Source organism: Aspergillus caelatus (assembly GCF_009193585.1).
Source record: "Aspergillus caelatus strain CBS 763.97 unplaced genomic scaffold BDV27scaffold_307, whole genome shotgun sequence".
Classification (NCBI taxonomy): domain Eukaryota; kingdom Fungi; phylum Ascomycota; class Eurotiomycetes; order Eurotiales; family Aspergillaceae; genus Aspergillus; species Aspergillus caelatus.
In genome coordinates, this window is record NW_022475570.1 from 1 (window position 1) to 24,584 (window position 24,584).

General features: G+C 45.7%; 8 protein-coding genes across 8 annotated transcripts; 3 read left to right on the forward strand and 5 right to left on the reverse strand.

The window, feature by feature from the left end:
- Nucleotides 1-957: 957 nt before the first annotated feature.
- Nucleotides 958-2,521, reverse strand: BDV27DRAFT_163254 (uncharacterized protein; the record flags this gene model as incomplete). Its single annotated transcript, XM_032073523.1, has 2 exons — nucleotides 958-1,719; nucleotides 2,231-2,521. 2 exons carry the CDS (start codon nucleotides 2,519-2,521, stop codon nucleotides 958-960), a joined length of 1,053 nt encoding a protein of 350 aa, XP_031921856.1.
- Nucleotides 2,522-3,740: 1,219 nt separating this feature from the next.
- On the reverse strand, nucleotides 3,741-8,549 carry BDV27DRAFT_169165 (putative ABC multidrug transporter; the record flags this gene model as incomplete). The annotated part of the gene is made up of 5 exons (XM_032074966.1): nucleotides 7,337-8,549; nucleotides 5,748-7,283; nucleotides 4,746-5,690; nucleotides 4,454-4,687; nucleotides 3,741-4,388 (listed from the first exon to the last, which is right to left on the reverse strand). Exons 1-5 carry the CDS (start codon nucleotides 8,423-8,425, stop codon nucleotides 3,741-3,743), a joined length of 4,452 nt encoding a protein of 1,483 aa, XP_031921857.1. The 5' UTR covers nucleotides 8,426-8,549.
- Nucleotides 8,550-9,951: 1,402 nt separating this feature from the next.
- BDV27DRAFT_163256 (fungal specific transcription factor domain-containing protein) lies at nucleotides 9,952-12,087 on the forward strand (the record flags this gene model as incomplete). The annotated part of the gene is made up of 7 exons (XM_032073524.1): nucleotides 9,952-10,010; nucleotides 10,055-10,254; nucleotides 10,329-10,469; nucleotides 10,526-10,803; nucleotides 10,865-11,326; nucleotides 11,385-11,602; nucleotides 11,673-12,087. The coding sequence occupies 7 exons, from the start codon at nucleotides 9,952-9,954 to the stop codon at nucleotides 12,085-12,087; spliced, it is 1,773 nt and encodes a 590-aa protein (XP_031921858.1).
- A 482-nt stretch (nucleotides 12,088-12,569) lies between these two features.
- BDV27DRAFT_137146 (60S ribosomal protein uL18) lies at nucleotides 12,570-14,338 on the reverse strand. Its single transcript, XM_032068930.1, has 3 exons — nucleotides 14,228-14,338; nucleotides 14,002-14,039; nucleotides 12,570-13,933 (listed from the first exon to the last, which is right to left on the reverse strand). The coding sequence occupies exons 1-3, from the start codon at nucleotides 14,228-14,230 to the stop codon at nucleotides 13,072-13,074; spliced, it is 903 nt and encodes a 300-aa protein (XP_031921859.1). The 5' UTR covers nucleotides 14,231-14,338; the 3' UTR covers nucleotides 12,570-13,071.
- A 911-nt stretch (nucleotides 14,339-15,249) lies between these two features.
- BDV27DRAFT_137148 (carbon-nitrogen hydrolase family protein) lies at nucleotides 15,250-16,538 on the forward strand. Its single transcript, XM_032068931.1, has 4 exons — nucleotides 15,250-15,526; nucleotides 15,581-15,764; nucleotides 15,827-16,234; nucleotides 16,306-16,538. Exons 1-4 carry the CDS (start codon nucleotides 15,372-15,374, stop codon nucleotides 16,519-16,521), a joined length of 963 nt encoding a protein of 320 aa, XP_031921860.1. The 5' UTR covers nucleotides 15,250-15,371; the 3' UTR covers nucleotides 16,522-16,538.
- A 534-nt stretch (nucleotides 16,539-17,072) lies between these two features.
- On the reverse strand, nucleotides 17,073-18,076 carry BDV27DRAFT_137149 (HAD family hydrolase). Its single transcript, XM_032068932.1, has 2 exons — nucleotides 17,915-18,076; nucleotides 17,073-17,854 (listed from the first exon to the last, which is right to left on the reverse strand). The coding sequence occupies exons 1-2, from the start codon at nucleotides 17,966-17,968 to the stop codon at nucleotides 17,108-17,110; spliced, it is 801 nt and encodes a 266-aa protein (XP_031921861.1). The 5' UTR covers nucleotides 17,969-18,076; the 3' UTR covers nucleotides 17,073-17,107.
- A 2,589-nt stretch (nucleotides 18,077-20,665) lies between these two features.
- Nucleotides 20,666-21,347, forward strand: BDV27DRAFT_137150 (uncharacterized protein). Its single transcript, XM_032068933.1, has 4 exons — nucleotides 20,666-20,864; nucleotides 20,934-21,008; nucleotides 21,061-21,078; nucleotides 21,136-21,347. The coding sequence occupies exons 1-4, from the start codon at nucleotides 20,754-20,756 to the stop codon at nucleotides 21,151-21,153; spliced, it is 222 nt and encodes a 73-aa protein (XP_031921862.1). The 5' UTR covers nucleotides 20,666-20,753; the 3' UTR covers nucleotides 21,154-21,347.
- A 1,437-nt stretch (nucleotides 21,348-22,784) lies between these two features.
- BDV27DRAFT_150152 (magnesium transporter CorA family protein) lies at nucleotides 22,785-23,709 on the reverse strand (the record flags this gene model as incomplete). Its single annotated transcript, XM_032071179.1, has 2 exons — nucleotides 22,785-23,367; nucleotides 23,420-23,709. The coding sequence occupies 2 exons, from the start codon at nucleotides 23,707-23,709 to the stop codon at nucleotides 22,785-22,787; spliced, it is 873 nt and encodes a 290-aa protein (XP_031921863.1).
- Nucleotides 23,710-24,584: the final 875 nt, after the last annotated feature.

Genomic DNA, 24,584 nt, shown 5'->3' on the forward strand with positions numbered 1-24,584 from the left:
TTTCCCCTCTCCACTTGAGAGTATCTGGCTGGGCTGCAATGAGGGTTTTCTCTTGCTTCCTTGGGCTTTCATCTGATCTAGTAATTTTCTGTTCTGATCTGAAATCAATACAAAAGCTTTTCAAGGAATTTTAGATAATACTCCGTATCTTGTTTATAGTGAATCTCAAAAAAAAAAAACTAATTCATCAAAGAAACAGATGGAAACGAGCCTGTAGTTTCGGTAATGCACAGCCGCGAAGAACTACCCAGCTCAGTAAGATGCTCCGGAGTACTTTGTAATGTACAGCAACACTGGCAAAATCCACTCGACACAAGTGGTTCCAGTTCCAGCGCTACGGAACAGTCTATGGCGTAATAGTCCAAACGGTACGAAGATCCTTTCGCTACGAAAGGATGGATCAGGTGATCGGTGGGGCATGTGTTACTATTTCGGGTTAGTACTAGGCCAGCACGTGAGGCCGTGGGGGGCTACCAATCAAAACAACACCACGACAAGCGACATCATAGCGCTGTAGATCTATTGAAGTTTCCCCTATGATATGCGACAGCAAAGTTGGGTGGTACACTAGGTGGAGGCTATTACGCTCACTGTGGCAAGCATTCACGGCTGGTATGATATATCGTTGTAGTCTTGATACAGCTGGCAACCCCCGAAAAGGAAATTGATAGACGATCCTGAGTCAGGTTCATTTGTACTCTGCCACCTTCTATTGGTTGTTTTTACAAGATAACCATTCTAACTTTTCACAGTAATTATTTTTTCCTTGGTCTGTTCGTTATTAGGGCTAGACACGAACAGCGAAATACAAAGTTTATCTACGCCTAACAGTGTACAGACACAATGTCTAGCTCGTTATCAATTCGATGCGTTCGTGTATTTATTGTAGAAGAAAGGCAGGCCCAGAGTATATGGATTTAATGGCGTGGGCGGAGGCCTCAGCAAAGCCTTTCATATTCAATCCCCAACGGCAAACTTGCTACGCGCTCTCAACTTCGCGCCATACAAATAGATAAAAACCATCCCAAAGATACCGCCGACCGATAGACCCGCCAGCACGGTAACCCCTTTCCCAATTCCCAGGTCAAGATACATATACCGCGCGAACATGACGAAGCCTGCAGCGGTTATGGATCGAGTAACGTCGCTCGCCGCATAGAGAGAGGCCACATAACGTGGGTACGACAGCGGTACATGGACGATGATCGCTTGAAAGACGACAAATGACGATCCGGAATATATGGCGATGCCGATGCATAAAACACCCCCGGCTAGTGCGCACCCAACAATGAGGGAGAGGTATATCAAGCTCAATGTGGTTTGAGGCATTTGATAGATACTGCCATAGGCAATGGGAAAAGCCTCGAAGAATGAATAATAGATAGCATACACTAACGACGAGTAAACGCACATATATGCGATGGCTGGGGCTTTGACTGCGATTTCAGGTGGCTTGATCAAGGCGTCGATCAATATGGCCTGGAAGTCAATCGTTTTGGTTTCAGCTGGGGCCACAACTGCTGGGTGGAAACGACGGAGTCGTTGGGCTCGACGAAGCAAAATGGTTTCATGCGACGTCTCGGGCAGTAGGCAGATAATAACGAGGAGTAATGGTGCGCTCATTAGAACAATCTCCCACAGAGGCCAGCGCCAGTCGGGGGTCACTGCATAAGCTGACAATAAAGGTCCCAAGGCCGGGCCACAATAAAACCCAGTAACCTAAAATATGAATCCATAGGGGGCGTCAATCAGCGAAAACATATCCTGGATCGAGGCACCTCCGCTGGCTAAGCTCGGACTGCTGAAGAAGCCCTGAAGAAAGCGCAGTACGACGATGGCTGGAAAGCTATCTATGACTGCGAGGATAATAGACACGATCACAAACAGTATAAAGGATAATACATAAGGAGGGTTACGACCGCTACAAGCGATTTCACTCAATGGCGAGAAGATCAAAGGGCCGACACCGTCTGCTGTGAATTAATACCTTGACACCGTGACATAAAGTCAAATTGAAAGAATTAGGGATGAAAACTCACATCCGACAACATAGATCGCCAAGGTTAGTTGAACAACCTCTATAGACACGCCATATCAAAGAATCATGAACTCATAACTAGGAATGAAAATGGACGATCCAGAATAGACGATGAATGTGTAAACACTAGTATCGGTCAGTAGATGTTCGATTTCAAGGAATGTATGGCACTTGCGAAATGAGAATTATCACCCATGATTTACGTCCCAGAGACCAATTTAAGGGGTTTTCTGGATCATCAGGCGTATACCAGTCGATGATGAAGCTCTTATCAGCTTTGGTCGCAGTGCACAGCTTCTCCGCATACCGAAACGTTTCTTGACCGCTCTCAAGGTCCCTGTGGGAACGCTCATCCAAGCTTGAGGCACTTGTGGCCTGACGGAAGTCGAATGTTGGATCGTCTTCAGGATAGCCCAACCAGCGAGAACCAAACAAAAGACGAATGGCATCGCTTAAGACGGTACCCCGTATCCAGATTTTCATGACGGTGAACTAGAGTGGTGCCTACCTCGGGGTAAAAGAAAGGTATAGAAAAGAAAAGAAAAAGAATGAGTATCCGTATTTTTCTTTTTGGCTGTTTATGCTCTGAGCTGGAACAATCATGAATATCTTTCATCTAAGCATATAATGAAGCAGTACATGGAATTTCAGGCATGAACAGTGTTCATCTTGATCGAGGCTATTTTTGTGGTATTAGCAGACAAGTACGTCTCACAAGCCACAAGTTTGCGTCTTCAATGGCCATGATACATGCACATGTGGCCACCGTAACCGAATGAAAGGCGACCTCGTGGAGCTAATTTGCTTAATAGAGACCGATCCCAGCAAACACCACTTGAGAGTCACATTTGGGGTCTGTCAGCTTGCACGCATAATTCTCCACCAAATAACAGGAATGAGCCGGTTTATGAGCACCGCAACCGGGGAACATTGTTTGGGAAAGCCTGTATACGCAGTCAGCAACCCTCGCAATGATGAATCTATCTTCAAGGCGAGGTCGAATCGGAATTAGCGCCAGATGATGGAACTCCACCGCCACCAACCCTATTTGCACTGTCCCTTCTTACTAACTTGCTATTGTATACGTGGTACCAGTATTGGTGATAGACATTGGATATTGAGGTGAGATATCCTCGGGCAGACTGGAACCCTGTATTAGAGGCACAGTGCCTTACAAATGGCCATTATGGGGATTTTTACTATCCGATATTGACTGTCACGGTTGACATTTCGTGGAAACTAGCTAGTAAGGGAGAACAAACAGAAAGACATTTCCATGACATGATTCCCAGTGACACACTATCAATAGTAGGGAGTCAACTAAGGCTGTGTCACTGATTTCAAGTGGAAAATTGAGCCTTTAACTTCATTGAGTGAGGCCTGAATAAGTCTCACACTGGTCTGGTTAGCATGATGCTAGATCAACTTTTCTTGAAGATCCGTCGCCTGTCGCTCGGAAGATGCTGTTCGGATCTATCTCAAAAATAAAAAGATTGCCCTAAGGTCTGAACAATATCTATTATTCTCTATCTAAAACTGTCTATAATCAGAATCGACCAACGTTAACGCAAGCTGTTAAATTATAATTATATACCGTGAAGATTTTGAATGCTGAATGGTAGACACCAGTCGAGTGGGTAAGCATCCAAGCAGGGACTTGTCGTAGCAAGAGCCAAAAGAAAGCCAAAGACGATGAATGTCTTCATTTGCTCTTCTTAGCCTTGGGTACTCGACTGAGCCAGTACAGAGATATGGCTGCAAGTATATTAAACGCCACGTACACCCACATCAACCCGAAATCCCTCCATCGTGTGGAGAAGTCGATATTGACATGTTGCAGAAACTGGGTGGTGTTTCCTGTAGCGCAGAAGAGGCAATCTTCGCCCCCTTGTGCTTCTGAATTAAGCAAGTAGCCCCCATTCGTCGAAATATAACCCTGCATATACTCACCGCAGGTTAAGTTTGCGGGAGTAGAAAATGACAAGAACTCATTTTCGGCGCAGTGCATTGGCGCTTCACCGAGACTGGTTGATAGCAAGCCCGATACTAGGTACGTAAACGGGTTGACTCTGTACATGAATATCCAGAAACCAGGAAGAGTGTCCGGGCCTGCAAGAATTCCGCAAAACGCATACATCATGATAGCTAATATGTTGGAGAGACTCGAGGCGATCTCTTCACTTTCGATGCCTGCGATTAACATGTGCGCCAACGAGCTGGCGAAGAGAAAGGTCACCCAGATGAAGAGGAATGCAAGGGTGCTCCGAGAGTGCAGCGTGTCGGTGTACTCAGCGTTGTGGAAAAGGCCCACGGGGTAAAACCAAACAAGGAAACAGAATATAGCCATGATCTAGGAGATATTAAGGTCAGATCGAGCAACAGGCATTGTACAGAAGATGTGAGGATAAGACCCACCGAGTTCCATGCAAGTTCAACTAGTATGTTGGTAACAACGAATGCTTGCCACGAATAGGTCTTGGATTGTCGCTCCCGAGCTTCGTAAAGGGTCCGTTGTGTTACGAACGAGGGGATGATCTGGATAATCAACTGAATGACGACGAAGAGGAAGACGAAAACACCGAACATTTGATTCTGTAGGCCTTGAGCTGTGTTGTCGGCTTTGAAGAAAGAGAACCCTATGAAGAGTGACTGGAGAACAGCTCATTAGAACCCAGTGGAGATATAAGTCCGTGGAGAGAATACTCACACAACCAATAGTAAGCAAAACCTTGGAATAAATATATGCTGGTGTACGCCAGTACTGTTGGAACACTCTTAGGCCAACTTGCATAAACTGTGTTGCGAACGGAGCTGCGAATTCCGCATAGCTGGATTTGTCGTTAGTATCTGAAAGGGGCGATGGTTGATTAGCCAAAGCTCTCAAGTTTGAGAGCTCATGGCGCACGTTCTGATATTCAGGACTGTTTCGCCAAACCGCAGGCCAGTCGATCTCACTTTTAGCCCCGGGTGCGGCGCCAATCACCTCAAGCATATGCTCTGCTGGGTTGCTGCCGGGTGGCAAAGCAGGGCCACCATTACGAGTGAAATAGTCCATCAATATTCTTGACTCGCGTCCAATATCACCAAAGTAGACAGTTTTGCCTCCCTTTGCCAGAAGAAGCAGTCTATCGAAGCGTTGGAACAGCATGGCAGACGGCTGGTGAATGGTACATAGAATAGCTTGTCCGTTCTTGGTCAGAGTCTCCATCAGATTGCAAATTGACCATGATGTTTGACTATCTAGGCCAGAGGTAGGCTCGTCTAGGAAAAGAAGCAGTTTCGGACGTGCAGCCAGCTCAACGCCAATTGTAAGGCGTTTTCTCTGCTCCACGTTAAGGCCCTCTCCAGGTATACCAACTATAGCGTCAGCGTAGTCTCTCATATTGAGGAGATCAAGGACTTTCTCAACATAGTCCAATTTTTCTTCCCGTGTATACTGAGGCGGCTGTCTGAGCAAGGCACTAAATTCTAGCGCCTCACGCACAGTGGAGGTATGAAGATGTAGGTCTTGTTGCTGTACATAGCCTGTTTTGCGTTGAAATGAGCTGTCCCTCGGTCGGCCATCGACGAGCATATCGCCACCAACAACCCCAACTGTAGTGCGGTTAGCCAGCACGTCGAGAAGAGTGGTCTTTCCAGCACCGGAACTGCCCTGTGAATTGCTTGTGAGCTTGTCATGATCGGGAATATTTCAGTAAAAGTAGCTTACCATCAAAGCAGTCAAAGTGCCAGGCTTGATCCAACCATCAACATGATCTAGAATCCGGCGAGTTTCACTCTTGATATTAACATCATAGCATACATCTTCCCAGTGAAAGATAGACGTCTGTTTCTCCACACCTATAGTCGAGTTAGGTCCCTCGCTATGCTTCTCGTTTTGGATGGCAGGGGCTTGCGTCCGCTCCTCATCGTGCTGGCATTGTTTTGTCCTGGCTTTTTGTGAGCTGCCGCGGCGAAACACAAGAACCTCTCCCTTTGACCGCTCAGAGGCAACTAGCTCTGTTGCAATAATTTGGCACAGTGCGAGAAAGACAGTGAGTGCGAGAATAATACCAAAATTTCTCCAGCGATGACTGTTTTCATATCCGTACGTGGATTTAACGAAAGTCGTGCCGTCAACGAGATCTGATCCTGGAACAGACCCTACGACAGAGCAAACGCGCTCGTCGTTGGAGATACTCTCGTAACCTACCCCAGAAGGGACGAATGACGCACAGGGAAAAGTCCTCCCGTGAAATTCATTGACCATTATAGCTTCGAAACCATATGCGACAGGATTTAAGTGCCGAATCCACGAAGCCCATCCACGCATATATTTAACTGGAATGGCAAATCCAGTATATAGAACCAGAGCCATAAGGATGATCGATGACGGAGCCAAGGCCTGCTGAATGGTTTTGGTAAGTGATGCAAAGAGGCGGAAAAACATCGACATGCTCATCACCATCATGAAAGAGATTAGATAATTGAAGAAGAATGGCCCGGGTTCACGACGGAGATTTGCCATGAAATATAATGTTATGTTCATCAATATCGAGTTCACGATTTTATATGGCATATCCATGATCATTGACGATATGGCCTCCGCGCTAGGGTGGTAAAGGGCATATCGGTTATGCTTTTCCACGATTGTTCGTTTCGCATACAAGCTCAAGATTTCGAGCATGCTGGAAAAGGCATTCAAGAGAACCATCATAAATAGAATAGCCCCACGGGAGAAGAACGATGAAGTATTCCCTGAGAGATTGTAGAATATGCTCGAAATTATCAGCGCCTCAAAGAAATTGTTAATAAGCATGACGATCGTAACACTTGGATCATTTTTGAGACGCTGCAATTCCCTCCACATACAGAGCCGAATCTGACCCCAGTATGACAGAGTATATGGTGATTTCTGTCGTTGGTTCTTTGACTTTTCTGTCTTCCGGGATTGGACAAATCGGTCAAGATCATCTCCATCAAAGGGATGTTCATTAGCGTACTGATCAATTTGGCGTAGCAAGGATTGGCGTTCAGGGCTCTCCTTCCAGCGTTTAGCAAACTCCTCGGATGTTCGAGGTGCCAGACTTTCAAAGCCTGGTCTGATGATGCGTTCGGTTGGACTGGACATCGATGTGAGAAAGTCAGCAGTTGTCTGAGACTCTGGGCATAGAAAGCCGAGTCGTTCAAAATAGCCTTTAGCATCATGGGCGGCGCCGAAAAATATCTGGTGTCCTTCATATAAAACAATAACCTTGTCGAAAAGCTACCTTGCTTGTTAGCAGAGTCCAATACCTTGTCATGGCTTCCTGGGCTTACATTGTATGCAGCTTGAGGAGCCTGGTAAATTGCGACACACGAGGTCATTCCAAAAACATCGCTTTGTGTCCGTAAGGTTCTGCAAAACTCCACTGCGTTTGCACTGTCCAATCCTCTGGTGCTATTATCCCAGCACTGTAATGGGGCATAGCTTAGTGCAGCCTCTGCGATCGTAACCCGCTTTCTCTCACCCCCACTGACACCACGCACAAAGTCATTACCGACTCGTGTATTGACAGTATGACTGATTCCAAACATGGCCATAATCACATCTCGGAGATGAGTAGCGTACTCCTGGGAACTGATGCCACCCGGAAGGTGACGAGGTGCACGGGCAAGGGACGCAAAGTACAGCGTATCGCCGACTGAGAGCTGCGGGTAGTGTGCATCAACTTCAGCGGTGTATATAGCCTCGCCCCGAAAATCGGTTGACATTTGCTTCGGAGTTATGCCATGGTAGTTGATGTAGGCTGCCGGGTCTACCTGGAAGCCATGGGTTTCACCGGCAACAGTTTTGAGAAAAGTTGAACAGCCTGATCCAGGAGGGCCAAGGACACAAAGTTGTTCACCAGGAAGAACTAGCCCATCAAGACCTTGGAGAATGTTGATCTTCCGTTTCTTGCCGCCAAGAAACTGATATATCTGTGTTGGCAACTTCAGCAGGGCATTTCCAACGCTCATTTGGTAGTCCACAGGACTACCGTACCCGGAAACGTTCAGGTCTTTGAACGCAACTCCAGCAACTCGTGGTGGACAGTTTTCATCGGCATTATACCTGGCGTTGTAAAAAGCTTTCGCCCAATCCCTGGCACGAAATTCAGGACTGTTGGGGTCCAGACATCCACCCTCTCTCGCTTCAAACGGGGAACGATGGTGAAATTTTCCAGACTTTGTGCTCAGTTTGCGCGCTAGGTTTGTCAGCTGTTCGTCGATTTCCGCTTGATTCTCCCCAAGTTTATCTTTCTGTTCAAAATCCGACTTTTGACTGTTTGCGTAGGTTTGAGTCCCTGAACTAGTACCTCCGTCCATAGAGAGGGCCATATTCGAGGGAGGCGGAAGCGGTGGCTCATGCCCTCCGGGGAAGATCATCTGTAGGTTGGATGTCTATAGAGCTCAGAAGAGGGATCGAACAAGGAAAAGTAGGCGACCAACACGAGGGCAACGTGACTGTTGCCTCTGAATAACAGATGTGATTAAGGGTCCGCTTAGCTTCTGAACTCATAAAGAGATGTTCGTGTCAAGCTACCGAAAAAAGCGTGTATGTATGTGTCGAGAGGGTTACTTTATACGTAGATTGGGGGTGGCCAAGCCACAAGAAATCCATGGCGATCAGAAAATATCTAGCAGTATGTGTGGACCAGCTGGGCCACTTAGAAGTGAACATCCTCGTGAGCGGAGGCCAAGATATCGGATTCGGACTCTTGGCCCAGGGTGAAAGCTCCGCCAGTGGGTCAACTACGTAGTAGCGCGCAGTGAATACGGTAAAAACCCCCTTTATATGGAAGCAATTGAGCAAACTATCTAAATTGCTTATACTGAAATTTGCTGTATAGACTAGTTGAAACTGGAATTTTCAAGAATCTAGATAATTTGTATTCTATATTTAACAATTTTTCTGTGTAGTAAAGGGTATTCTAGTCGAGATTTATAGGGTGGTGAAGAAATATCAATGATCATACATATATTTTCGTTGCCAAGTATGGTCTAGAACTAAAAAATAATATTGGACAGCACATACGCACTATAATAGGCTGAAAGGACCCACTCTACTCCCTTATTAAGGAGTTTTGTATACTTATAAGTAAGTAGAGTACGACGTATTAGGCAGATTTGTGAAATTTCCCTATATCGGGGATTTGAGGAATATTGTATGGTATTCGATCTCAGACACCCGATTGGATTGCTAATAACACGTGAATTCCCTATGTCGGGGTTGCTTATAAAGGGATTTTTACCGTACATCGGTTGCCTGCCTCTTTGGATGGCATATCCAATACCACGGGGGGCTGAGGATGAATCTCGGCGTAGTATCGGTAGAGCCGAAGTCCGGACATCACGGCCGGGATCCAGACTCCAGCACATATAGCAAGATACATTGTTCTTGGCCCAAAGTTAAGTGGATATTGTGGCGTAGGTGTACAGGCAGCCCTATGGGAGACCACGGAGCCCGCGGGCTCCGATTCCAACAAGCAAGATGCGGCTCATATTAAATCCTATGCCACTCAAGGTTAGACACCTGCCGACCTTTTTAAAATCGTTTAAACTATGTGGAGTCTTCGGACTTTCGGAGTATAAAGATTTGTCCGTGTACTACGGAGTAGTGTCAATGAAAGGGTTTCAAGTCCGTCACTTGGTGACTCGGTCTGCCGTCCAGGACGAATGTCGACTCCGATGTCTTTACCCGACCAATCCCTTTCAGTGGGTGCTCTTTCCAACCCAGTGGTTCTATTTACGGAGCTAAAATACAGGCAGTGCGAAAGGTGTAGAAAGAAAAAGGTATCCACTCTTCACAGATGTATACCGCAGAAATTTTAGAGCTTACCTTGCAACTTCTACTACCGGGCAGATCGGTTGTAACAAAGCGCTGCCACGATGTAATCGATGTATCGCATCCAATGTCGACTGTGTTTACCCGACACGACGTCGGAGAACCAGAAGATCAAGGTCTCCATGAGTACATGCTTCATATACCACTATAAAGAATGCTAACCTTGACAGGACCGTGTACCGTGCAAGGCAGAACGACGGCGCTTTCAATGGAGCATTATCTGACATCCTCAGACGCCTGGCTTCATTGGAGCAATCTGTGACAGCAGCGCCTACTCAGCCCCCTGTAGCGGATGACTGGAGAAGCCTTCCTCCCCCGAATTTATCCGCGCTCCCCCACAATGAAATCCTAGAAACCCCTCGGAATAATGGTATGTACTCTTGAATCCTAATGAACTCAATCAGATGGTGTAATGTATCACAGGTAACTATAATTTCGTTCCAGATTTCATCCAAGAACACATTCCCACTTCTCATACCGAGCAAACTACGCCAAATATCCCGGTGTTCAGCCCAGACACTGGTGGGGCCTTACTTTGGGACGATGCATCCATCACCAAAAATATGGCCACCAAATGGGTCAATGGTACGGTTTTCCAGCCAGCCCAGTTTGAGAATGCTTGCGAACTAATCTCTCCGTAGTATTTTATGATTTATCATGGGGTCCTGAGCTTCCTGTGGGAAAAGAGTTCCTCCTTCGTCTTCCTGATCTGTTCGACCTCCCACACGTCAGGATCGACACATCCGCACTTCTCCTATACTATACCGTTCTTCTGCACGGGCTATTCATGGATCGAGGCCTCGGTCACTGGAGAAAAGATCATGCCTCCTATTTGTACAGAAAATTGCTAGAACATGCTAAAGACTGGGACTTCGAGGCACAACCTACTCTCACAGATCTTTACACCGCACTTCTCTTGGTACGTCGCGCTGTCCTAATGAACCACAACATCTGCCCAACAGACCCTAACCTAATTGAAGGTATTTACAACAAATTGGCTTTTCGACAGTGAGCTTTCGTGGAAATTTCATTGCTCTGCATACCGCATAGCCTGTAATCTAGGCTTCTTTCTGCTAGACGCGGACGTCGATGGCAACTGTCCGTCCCCCCATGGCCTGTCACCTCATAAAGACCAGATGCGGTTCTGCATCTGGAATTTGGTGCACAATGACTGTAATTTCCGGTTTTATCTTGACAAGCCGGGTCTTGTCGATCCTAGCACAATGGTCGTCAAATTCCCAGAGCTATCCACGTGGAATCCGAACGAAGGGTTAAATCGATCAGCCCAAATAAATTTCTTGGTGACTACGCGCCTCACCTTTACGAAACTACGATTTTTCGATATGATGGATGATGCACGGCAAAATAGATCACAGCCATGTGACCAGTTAATAGAGAACCTGATTAAGGAGAGTCAAACAGCCCTTACAGACTGGAAAATAGTAAGTTGACGTAACAACGTAGTGAAATTGATATCACACTCACACCCATATTATTCAGGATGAAAGCCTTGGAGCAGCAAAGTATAGCAGCAGCGCCTTGTTTCACGACGAATTAATCCAAAACGCTTGCACTACCATCATTTTGCTGAATCGTAAAAGACCGGTATCAAACAGTCTGACTTCGAAAAACCAGTCGCTTGAGGCGGCAAGGAGAGCAATTGAAACCATGAAGCGAGTAATGAACATTGATTCGACTGGCTCGTACTGGCCGACATGGTACGTTGTCATATTGCAAAGTATCGAACGGAGTTCTTTCGCAGCTGACAATTCTTTTCCCTTTTACTAGCTACTTCTCTCTCTACTCGGTCGTCACTATCCTTACCATATTCGCTAATATTCTAGAGACAAATGAGCCTGCAGCCATCGCTCATGACATGTCCCTCGCGGTGTGGCTCGGAGTCATGTTAGTCGAGTGGACAGCCGAGCGCGAGGAACTCCGACCTGTTGAGGCAGCCGTCAGCACGCTGAACGACATATGTCGGCAAGTCAAATTGTGCACGTCCAGCATACAGGTTCAGCCAAACAATCAGCTTGTCACGGATGTGACACCAGCTGACGGGTTGATGCTCTGCCCTAGCTCGATCCAGACACTCAATTGTATCGGTATCAAGGTGCAAGAACTTGTTCAGAAACCATATGAGACGATGTTGCTTGTCGAACGGTGGATTTACTCTCAGCGCCCTAGTATTCCTGAGATATGATCATTCAAACTGCACATTTATACCTGTTGCCTTAAACATTGTGAGCGTTCTCGATTTTGGCAAGCCGTTCAGCTTCCCCATCATATCAATACCTCTCGAATTCCTTATTTTGTGAAGAGCTTTGGGGATCTCTGGGATCTTTCTTAAGGGTTTGTCTATGAAAGACCTTAATTTCCGGAGTGATTGTTATTAGATAGATAATTCGGTCAGGGTATATAGATACAAGCAATTTTCTCGTTTCTGAGGCTCGCTCAATGCTATACGAAAAACAAATATATATATTTAGATTTCCTTCAAACCTCTGCTAGTAGATTGACTTAGGTAGCTTGAATCAGGTGTTTTTAAATATATATTCTGCCTTCATATCGTTTGCTGTCAGACTTCGTCATCCATATGCATTATTTACGTTCCTGTGCTTTTGATGTGTTGGAAATATTATAGTACCGGACTAGACCAATCATTACCAATTGAGCAGGGGCATGCTGATGGTACTGGACTTTAGGTCATAACTATGTGTACTCTGGTATACAATGACCCCGGTCGAGACGAACAAGCCTTGTCAACGTGTCTGCCATGCAATCCCCAAGTCATCCTGTTGGTTTAGCCCTGTGTCCGTTGATATAGGGCCGGTAACACCAATTCTTTTCACGTCACGTGGCTCAGCAGCGAAAAGACTGGAGGTTGATAAGGATATGTAAGGGCAAAAGGGAGGGGATGAGGGATGGTGGTTACTGGGGCCATTTTACAGGACAAAACTATGTCTACGAACGCGGTCCATCGGAGCATATTGAACGATCAATCAAATTCCCTGGGAATCAACCCGATTATTGCTCCGAAGAACCCTGAAATAACAAAGGAGGTCGTGACAATCATGAAAACTACAGAAAACCCAGAAACGCCGGTTTGGCAAGAAAGAACCTAATTCCCCCTATTATTTGTCTGAGAAGTAAACTTTTTGGTGGACTATCGCTTTAAGCATGACACTTAAGCAGCAAGCTCACGGATCTTCTGCTCAACGCGAGCCTTGCGCTCAGCGTGGGTGAGCTTCTTCTTCTGGAACTTCTTGCTCTCGGCCTTCCACTCCTCCTTAGTCTTCTTGGAGCCCTCATCCTCATCCTTCTTGAAGGGGTCCTCACGGATGGCCTTGTGGGCCTCAGTGTAGAGGTCCTCGATGTCACCGGCCTCAACCTCGTTCTCAAGGTACTTGTGGAACTGGCCGCGGTAACGCTCCTCATCGTCGTCAGCAAGATTCTCCATGTACTCGGCGACGTGGCCACCGAAGATGTAGGTGCGGAGGGTCTCAGCATCGAGCTCCTCAGTCTCAATGTCGAAACCGGGGAAGCGGTTCTCGGAGTGGGGGACGAGGATACCACCGTCGGAGGCACCCTTCATGGCGGCGAAGACACGGGCACCGGTGGAGGTACGAGCAAGACCGACATCAAGGAAGGCCTTGAAGGGACGGCGCTCACCGTCATCGGTCTCAACGGCCTCGGTGAGAGCGTACTCACCATCAGCCTCCTCGACACCGGTGAACTGCTCGTCAATGCCCAGCTTCTTGAGGGTACGGCGGGCAAGGAGGAGACCGGTGGCGTAAGCAGCAGCCCAGTTGGTCAGACCGTTGGTGATGCCATAGCGCTTGAGCTCGTGGGCGTAAGCGCTGGCGAAAACCTTGTCACCAGAGATCTCAGAGTAGACGATCTGGGTGATGATGTCGCGGTTGGTGAAGCGGACAACGAGGCGGTACTTGGGGGCGTTGTACTTGTTCTTGGCCTGGGTGATCAGGCGCTTACGGGCATAGTAATCAGTCTTGCCCTCTCTGCGACGGCGGTACTTGGTCTGGTAGCGGCTGTAATGGGTATTAGTATTCGGCCCACAATGGTAAATTTTGGATATCTATCAGTAGGAAAGACTCACCTGTAGTAAGCGCTGTTCTTGACGAGCTTGTGGAAAGGCTACAAGAAAGACACCCGAGTCAGCAATTTGCGCTTCAGAGAAAGTTGTATCCGAAGCATCTTGCAAAGACCCGCTCTCCCAGTCCCACAAATCTTGTCCACGGCGGAACAAAATTGAGACTAGTCAAGGGAGATACTGGATAACACAATAAAGGTGATCATCCATCTGAGATAACAGCAAAACTCACCATTTTGACTGTTTGCCGTTGAGAACCGAGTTGTCGATGGTGGCTGAAGAAAAAAAGAAAAGGGAAATTGGTGGGATGACTTTTGTGGAAGACTCTCGCTTAGCGCCGTTCTGCATCCCGCCGCAGAACTGAGGTTGGCCACGAGCCCGGGAACAAAAAAGTTCTTTAAGACTGAACTGACTATTTTTGTACCCATCTTCGGGATTTAGTGGCTTGGCAGTGGGCCCAAATGATCTTCAAATTGTAAAACCATTGGTGTGATTCAACTGAGAATATTGTGATCTAAAATATCGACATCTCCAGTATTAGGATAAAGTCATGATGAGAATGTTATACATATATCTTGTGTATAACATTGTCATCATGTATGTATGTATGTTGAATAGCTGCGTAGTGTAAGTGTGAGGGAAAAGAAAATGAGAGAAAAGAATGGTTCAAGTGACAGCTATACAGCGAGTGATAATAAATATATGTATACATTGTGGTATATATGATTTGAAATCTTGTAGAGATGAGATAGGAATTGGTAGACTCCAACCGCGTCACTTCAAGTTGATATTAAAGAAAACGTTTCTACTGTGATGTTCAGTCTCATAATCGTATAATCGACCTTGAAGCATTCGTAGATTATAAATGTGGCTTGGTGATGTCTGAATTTGCCCAACCATCCCTGTGCTGCAGGAGGCTGTCTCCACCACCTCGTTGAATCGTGGCTTTGATACCGGGGCCCTTGATGGTACCGCCCTGGATGTCACAGTATGTGCTTCACCCGTGGTATCCATTTAATACTTGCACCCCAACTAGACGGTTGTCTCTGACCATGTGCGGAAAGAACGCGGAAGCGGAATGACTAGTACTTACTACTAAAGAGATAGGCTGTTTTGCATTGACAGCAGTGCCTTGAAAGCCAAAAACTATTAGCCCACAAATGAGTGGGGTTCGGATATATGTTTCTTATCAAAAGCTAATCTTATATCCGCACGCTTCTAATACATAGACTGTCGAGACGCGGGATTTGATTCGGGGATTGCTGCATCATGCATCTATGCGGCTATGCCCCGTCCGTTGAAAAGGAGCTGATACCTACAATGCTTTTCGGTTGGACATCAATCTTCATATTCGATCAATCAATCAATCACCCAATATGGCCCCCGTTTGTGTCGGCACAGTACAAGCTGAACCGGTTTTTCTCGACCTTGACGGTGCCGTCACCAAGACCATAGACATCATTCGGCAGGCCGCCGCTAAAGGCGTGCAAGTCTTAGCATTTCCCGAGGTTTGGGTCGGCGGGTATCCTTGGTATGTCCCCATGGCACCCCGCAGAGTGAACTAATCCTTATGCTTATGGATGAGGCCAATCTGGGCACAAAATGCATTCGAATCATCCGAGTTCTGTGCAAAGTACATTGCACACTCTCTCCCCAGGGACTCCGCGCATATGCGTCGCATCCAAGCCGCATGTCGAGAGCATTCGATTTTCGTAGTCCTAGGCTATAGCGAGAAAGATGATAGAAGCGGAAGCATCTACATCTCGCAGGTAAGTCTCCAGCCCAGGTAATTGTATTGCGTGCAGTGCTGAATAGCTGTCCGCCCGACAAGGCTTTCATTAGCTCCACTGGCGAAATTCTCCACAACCGCCGCAAGATCAAACCTACGCACGTAGAGCGCAGTCTGTGGGGCGACGGGCAGGGCGACTCACTCAAGTGCGTGGTCGACTCGCCCTTTGGAAGGATTGGCGGTCTGAACTGCTGGGAGAACCTGCAGCCCTTGTTACGGTACTATGAGTATTCACAGGGTGTGCAGATACATGTCGCGGGATGGCCGTCTTGCCCATCGCTTGAGAAAATTGAAGTTCCCTATCCGTACGGGTGTACTAGCGAGGCTTGCCTACGGATCAGCCAGATGGTAGCGCTGGAGGGTCAAACATTTGTACTATGCTCCACGGCGATCCTGAGTAAAGAGAAACATGAGATGATGGGACTTAAGGACAAGGGAATCTTTCATGAGGTATGGAAGTCTTCCGTGGTAATTGCCTGCCTGTAGGAACCGGATATGAGCTAACGTGTTGCGGTTACTAGGATGATGGTGGTGTGGCCATGATCTTCGGTCCCGATGGTCGGCCATTGGTCGAGCCCTTGTCTCGTGGAGAAGAGGGGATTTTGACAGCTGTGATCGACTTGGATATGATTCATGTGGCCAAGAGTCTCTGCGATCCAGTTGGGCACTATTCTCGTCCAGATCTGCTGAGTCTCAGGGTGAATTCGGTGAAGGCTGAGGTAGTGCACCAAGTCTGAGCAGACCACGGGATAAGTTGAGGGCAGTTTCGGTGGCATAGCGATATGGTTGAGGTAGAGTTCTCGTCTAGTCATCTTCCTTTTAGTTTTCAATATCTACTTATCAATATATACATTCTACCCTTCATCCAAGCTTTGTATCATGTTCATTGAAAGACATACAGTTCCTGTAGTAAGTTTAGCTATACTTCAATTAATTTCGGGTAAGAAGCTATTCAGTAAAATTATCTATATTATCTGGAACTCTATAAAGCGGTGATGCATGTTTTTACTGCTCGTGAAGTGGACTAAATCTAGAGGCTTAGTGATTTTCTCTGCCCTCGATTGATTTAAGGGGTAGACTTGACTGTACTGTGTATAATGAGTTTTAGTTAACATACCATTCAAAGTGGACTCAGCTTGGCGAGGCAGGCAGCTTACTCTGTAGCTAATTATTTTCTTTTCTTTTATTTATTTGTTTATTTATTTTTTTTTTTTTTTCCAACTTCTTGAAATTGTTGCAATAACTTTTCTTTTAGTAACTTCATTCTGATTAAGTCTCTATAAATATTCGCAAAGCAAGGAAAGAAATTCCTCTCGCAATACTTTACAATCTCGCCCGATCGGATGCCTCCAACAATGAAAGCCCCGTAATCTTCTCCAACTCCTTGACAGCGTCTTGGGTCCGTCCCAAATTCACCTTAACCGTCCTCATCCCCGCTTTCTTAGCGCCCTTCAAATTCTCCCCAATATCATCAAAGAAAACAATGTCTGAGGCCCCAACCTTCCTCAACCCCTTCTCCTGCGCCAACCGGTTCATCTCCCGAATCGCAAATTCATAGATCTGCGGTTGCGGTTTCCTGAGCCCCGTATGCGCCGACGAAATGAAGAAATCAAACTGCCCCTTCACTCCACTCTCATCCACATTGTAGGGATGCCCATCGGGAAAAACGACCGTATTCGACAGCGCCCCCAGAATAAACTTCCCCGAAGCCTTTAATTTCTTGAGCGCAGGCGCCATGTAAGGGTCCGGCGTTCGGGATATCCGCATCATTTCCCAGAAAAGGAATTCCGCGTCCAGCTGCGGGAGTGGGGGTAATGGTGATGACGATGACGGGGCACCAGCAGTAGACTGCTTTTTCTGAAGTGTTTCGTGGAATTTCTTCCACAGATCTGGGTTGCTGAGATCTTTATTGAATGCTTTGAAGAAGTCGGCGTCTAGTTTGATTTCGCCGCGTTCTAGGCGGTGCCAGCTGCCGCTGGGGGCGGATCGGGAGATACTGAAGTTTACCCATCCTGGGGGTATTTTGTTGGCGATTTCGTAGTCGAGAATAGCTTGGAATGGGGAGAGGACCTGGTTTTCTTGGTTAGTGATGAACTCGTTCGTTCTTTCGGGGTCGGTATAGAGGCGTACGCAGACTCCGCCAATGTCGAAAAGTAGGCCTACGGGCCGTGTGGTTTCGGCCATGGTGGTTCGCTGATTGAAAAGGGCCTTGTGGCTGGTAACTGTGTGTGACTGGTTTTCTTTCGCGAAGACCTTTTTTTATAAGAGTAGAATTCAATTGCTAGGGATGAGATTCGTAACGTGTATGCGGAGAATATTTGGGTTTGGCAGATGCGCTGATTAGATTGCCGAGGTTAGATTTGAGTCCTTATCAGCCAAGGATCGAAGACCGAGGAAGAAAGTACGAAGTAGTGAAGTAATACATCCACTAACACAACAAAACCAATTCCCTATAATTGGATACTGTTAGGAAAGGAAGATGGGCAGGAAATAAATTACGGAGTGGGAATTATTAAAAAAAAAAAAAAAAAAAAAAACAAGAGTGTCTACTCCGTATACGGTATACCCCACTATAATCACAGTACTAGATCCTTTTTGAGCACTATTTCTCAGACTTTTAGGGCTTTTTAGCCATGTAGGATCCCGTTTTAGGCATGTATATACCGGATATTGTCTGGCAATGCTTAGTGTTCTCCTTCTGTTCTAGTACTTACCCTCTTGCTACTTTTATTTACTGGGTAGAATTGAGTATATCTCTGAGTAATCTGAGCTGCTCAGTAATTATTATATAATTAGGGTAATCTGTTTACTGAGTATGATTTTAGTATTTTGGTTTGTTTACTAAATCTGAGTACAGTATCTCTGGTCTGACTATCTTAATTTATTTACTAAGCTCCCTATTAGAGAGGAGCTAAGTTAGCAGACTTAATAAAATGTAATATACTAGCTCGAATCAGGTACTACTCCGTAGCTAACAGATCTTTTGTAGTTTTGATATCCTGCTATTTTCGCTATATTGAGTAGATAGATATAAATAGGAACATAAGATCTGCTTTTTGTATATGTTCAAATAATTGCTTCTGGGAGTGCCAGTGTGCTCCCAGGAATCCCTCAGGTTGTCATTGTATGTGCGCCAGCGATCTATCACTCCCGCCAAATCCGTACTCATAGTTGAAAATCTTCACCATTCCAGCTCGAATATCGAATCCGATAGGACCAATTCAACCATAGTGGCGTGAAACCTAAACCAAGCCCGTGAATAGCATCAAACACCCTTTCTCCCAGTAGTTTGAAGCAAGTAAATCATCGGAATCTCGGAACTAGACCCATCCTCAGACGAACTTGGGCTGAAAGTCAACAACGTTGCATGTGAGGGTAAGGAGCATAGGGCAGAACCAATAACGCAGAAACCAAAAACCAATGACAAAGAACGCAGGCCAATCATCGTGATTTTGGACAAGTTTCGCCACAATTTTGTATGGACTTTTGGCAGTCTGTCGACTCACAAAAGTTAGCATCCGAATAGTAAATTTATTGGATAAAGCCGTAAGGCTTATAAGGATTCAAGGTTTAATCCGGACAAGATGGGAAATGGCCGGAGCTTATTGAAACTTGATCGTTAAATATATATACACAAGTAAACCTGATTCCCGGAAAATAAATTCGGAATACGCTTATGCTGTTATAGGTCTGCCGCTCTAGTAGTTGTACAAACTCTAGTGGTAAGTTTAATGCCACTTCCAAGGATGTATTGCAATTATCATGTAACGATATAAGACTTACCTAGAACTAGGTCTGGCAATCTGTCAAGGTTGTCTGCCTTCGTCCCTTTTCGCCTTCCAATCTGGATTAGCTTGTATCCTTAAACCACATCTTTTAGGGCCCACACTTATTTCGTCGGATCCCTTTTGGCTCAACTAGTTATTATGCTCTTCGAGAGGCGCCGCAAACACCATGGTCGTAAACATGGCCGTGAAAGGGTTGTAAAAAGCTTAATATTTTGTCCAAATTTTAAGACGCAGGCAAATAATACGCAGGAGAACAAAAGGATTAGCCTTTTTCAAAGAAATGGGAGGAAGACTCTTTATACCTAGAGGCCTGCCACAGAGAACACAATTTCTAGGTTATCTTCGGGACTCCATCAATGATCATTGTTTAGTGGCGTAGGTGGAATGGAAAATAGCTTCTCACGACGGAATGTCGATCACTCTTTGTAACTTGGCTTATATTTATTTTGCGACTACACAGACCTTGAACTGGTCACACAGATCTGCAAATAATTGCTTATAGCCGTTCTTGAATTTGCCTTGACCAGTGCACACTCGGTGACTCTTCACCGACAAGGCCTTAATTGACTAGTCAATGTACCTTGATCGCCCACGCCCAGCCAGCCCAGTTTTGTCCCCTTGCCCTAGCTCCGTACTAAGACCGTCCGTATGTTAGTGTTAAAGACTGTGTTTGTGCTCAAGAGAGTCAATGGTATGGTAGGAGACAAAGATGCACCCCTTTTCTTATGGTTTGTATCGTCTCGTGCCCAATAGAAGTCAGAGAGAGGCGCCCACAGCTACACTAGCTACACCAGTGCGAAAAGCCATACTTAAAAGGACATTTAAGACAGTCGGAAACGGAGATCTAACAAGGAATTTTGACCGAAAGCAATATCGCTGTTGCATATTGCCAGAGGGATGATGTTCAATTTCGTGTGAATTAGGCCACCAACGGTATTGACACCGTATTGTAAAATACAGGCTTGGAGTCTCAATACTCAGCCAAGGCAATATAGGGGTATATTGTGATGAGTCGAATTCTTCATTCACCCTTTCAAGTCAGTGATGATTCATGCCTCTTAATTGTATAAATAAAGCCATAGTGTTAGAGCGTGTTTGTCCAACAAGTGTTATTATCATTCCATTCCTGTATTTTTGCTTACAATAAATCTCCCTTTCCTGCTACCTCACTCCCGAACGTCATGAAGGCTGTCGTACCTTTTCTTGCGTTCATTGTCGCCTGTGTAGCGAATCCTGTGCTCTCTCAGCGGCAGGACCAGTGTTCTGCCATCGCCGAGCAATGCAATGCGAAGGTTAGTGGTACACTATCGATTATGACATCCTTTGATTTTGTGCTGAATATTATGGGCATCCAAATATAGGAAACAGAGTGTCGAGCGCAGCAGGTAGATATTTTATGCCCTGTCGATGTTGCTCGATTCTGTCCTTGCTATCATGTAAGTTGTTCTAGCATGACGTTCTACCGTTCATTTAGCTAACAGGTCATAGGTTGCCAAGGACTGCATAGTAAGCCTTTTAATCGAATGCTGGTCTTTGTTCATAACTAATGGTAATTTCTTATAGAAGGATGCCGGGTGCTAATAGTCGTTTACTCGGTATTCTGAGGAAGCCGCAACTGGCATGGTCATGTTTAATGGGGCTTAAAACAGAGTAAGATGACGCTTTCTACCTATCAAAGATTATATAGCGTCTGCCATATGATTCAGCATCAAACCATGGTTTGACGCACGCGATATGTAATATACAGGCTGGCATTTAATAAAGAAGAAATTGATACCAAAACCCAGCGGCAGTCATGTACCTCTGATATTATAGTATACTAGTATATCTTGCCCCTCACGATAACTAGTACCACATGTCAGTGGGCACGATGCGTAAAGTGGATTCTCTACCAATTCTATCTGTATAGAATTGGTACTTTATATATATACTCTAGATCTATATAGAAATATAAAGAGAATTCTAGAAAAATATTGATTTTTAGGTTACATAAGTTTTGCATGTTTTTTGTAGGTTTTCTGGTAGGTTTTGACTTCGAAGCCTGAAACCCCAGAGCATATAAGATCTAGAACCCGCCCCCGAAAATCGCTGGGTTGGGGGTGGGTTCGGGGCGGGTTTAGCAGGGAACCCGATCAACTCTAGTCACGAGGCTTGGTATATTTAACCTGTTTTATATCTACTGGATATCCTCAAATGACAGATTTCTATCAAGCAGTTTCACCTATACACCATCAGAACATGATTACAAAATAGAGAAGGTTCTAGTTAAATGCGTCAGGATTTTCAATCCATATAATGCGAATAGCATGAAGGCGCGGAGGAAAAACGGGTAGACGGCGAGAATATATCCTGCCAAACCTTTATTTCACTGCTCATACTGGTGAACCTAGCAGGAGCAAAAGGAAGAAGAATAAGTACGGAGGAAGTAGGGTTTCGGGACTTATCAGGGAATCAAGATTGGTGAAGGGAGCGACAAGTTGGACGCTAAGCCCCGATACCATTAAATCTGTAAGTTTGTTACTGCTACTCTACTAGCACAACTTGTTTCTCACCACTTCATATCATAGCCAAGTTAAGGCTACAACGCAAATCAGTTAACCATGTTTGGTTCTTCTTAGTATAGAGGTAATAGGCTAGTCGTTTATTTCAACATATCACCATCATAGATTCTTCGTGCAGCATACGCGTTATGGGCTTACTGGCTTAATGCAGAAGTGTGGGTAATCTACATCAAGAGAGACATAGTAGAGTTCATCATCAGGTTAGACTTAACCAAAAACTATGATAATACTGGGGTTGGCAACGAAATTTTGAAATGAAAAAGCTGGAAAAGAAATCCAGATGTTGACTGATATTAAGGAATATTTTGTTCATCATGTTGCAGTATGACAGCAGCTGGCATTACTCAAAAGTATTTTTTGTCTGGTTGTCGACTCTATATCAAACCTAATGACTTCGAAATATATGCAATGATCCGCATTTCTCCATGTGTTAGGTAAAAACATTTTGATAGCCCTATCCTATGGGGGTAAATCTACTTGGACAGACTGGATTTATGGGTTTGGCTTTTGTATGGTGTCACGTAGAGAAGGATTGCCTGTCAAGTACAAAGCATGGAGTATCTCTTTTTTTCACTATCCGACGTTTCCTAACTACCATAGCAAGAGAATAGAGTATCATGGTTTCATTCATCAAACAGATTATAAATGTGTTCACAGCAGCTTATATCTAGCAGCAATAGTGCAACATACGACTATGAACGCAATAAAACAACCCACAATCCCAAAAAACCAGGCCAGTCCAGGCACATCCTGACCAGGGACCGTAACGTTCATTCCAAAAAGACCTGTCACCATATGCAGTGGAACGAAGATTGTGGCCAGGACGGTCACCTTGCTGAGGACTTCGTTGATGTTCAGACTCAAGCGTAGGTTATTGGCACTGATCTGCGCGAGGCAGTTTGACTGCGATCGACCGACGATCTCATCAAAGTGCGACAGACTTGACATGGTGGTTACCAGATGGTCTTGTACGTCACCCAGATACATGATTAGATCACCTTCGGGAAAGAGGGGTTTGTCTTTGGCCTGGCACCGCTTGACGAAGCCATTCAGGACGTCCACTTTACCGCTCAGAGCGCGAATAAGATACGTGATCTTTTTGCGGAGATTTTCGGCACGAGGGATGAGGGATCTAACGTCGTCTACACGGGCGATAAAGACTTGATCCTCGATGGATTCAGACTCACGTTCCACGGCTTGCATGTATGGTTCGAAGCTGTCGATGATATCGTCTCTGTGCAATAGTGTTAGAGATATTTAGAGTTTATGGAAGGCATGAGACATACATCAGGGCATAACAGACCCAATCACCTGACAAGATGGATGGATCAGGGAGACGACGAATTCGATCCCTAACCCGACTTATGTGTCCATTTCCACTAGGAGAGAAGGTCACCGCCCCATTCTTGAAGACGAGGATGTAACATCCTGCAGAGGAAGGTGTGGACGAGAAAATGCTTGCCGGAGACCTGGCTCTACCTTTCTCTTCACTTTCATCGGTAAAATTCACCAAAGTCTGAAACGAGATTAGATAGTAGTTCCGAAAGACCTCGACCTTCTCTCTTGGCTCACGCATGGTGATATCTTCCGCCGTCAAAGGATGGATAGACAGTGCCTGAGATACGATGTCGACATCCTGCTCGGTGGCATCGCGAATGTCCAGCCACCAGACATTCCCTTTAGTCCTTTCGCTCTCCTGCAAGTGCTTGATAAACTGGTCGGAGAAGATCTCCTCCCAGTTGGAAGACGAAACGACTTGTTGAGTCCGCGAGGAGAAATAGCTGAACCGTGGAGCCTCGTCGGAATACATTTTCAATACTCAAAGCGATGCTCTCTTGATAACGTGTTGATCATACTTCGATAATCATCTAGGAAATATCTGTCGGACCCGGTACAGCTGGGGACAACAGCGAAGGTGCAGCAAAGTTAACCCATCGAAGAACGATAGACATCGAATAGGTTTGAGGTGGAACCAGAGAGGATACAACGGAGGTTTTCATAAAGGAATGCTGGATACCCAACAATATCATTAAGGCTGATGTGTATGTCTGACCCTGGCAGATTCCTACACTGAGAGGAGGGGGAGAAGGGAAATAAGTGTTTGGGAAATGACTGGGAATAAAACGGCACTAAAAGCCAAGGAGAAGAAAAATGGAACCCTCGGAGGCAGCCGTATGAAGTGTGGTTACATGCATGAATCCGAACTTCCGTCTTGATTTTTCATGGCATTCATGGCATCCTCGGTTGCGGTTGATTTTATTTGCTCAGGGACATTGCCACATCGTTGATTGCCAACATGAAATGAATGTAGAAATTGCTCTTCACTTTCCATCCTCCGGAATGTCAAATTTTAGCATGAAATATTATAAATCGAGTCCTCGCTTCACCAGGTCAGAACGTTCGTTACAATGTGGGTGCCTATGAAGGACCCGGCATAAAATTTTTAATACA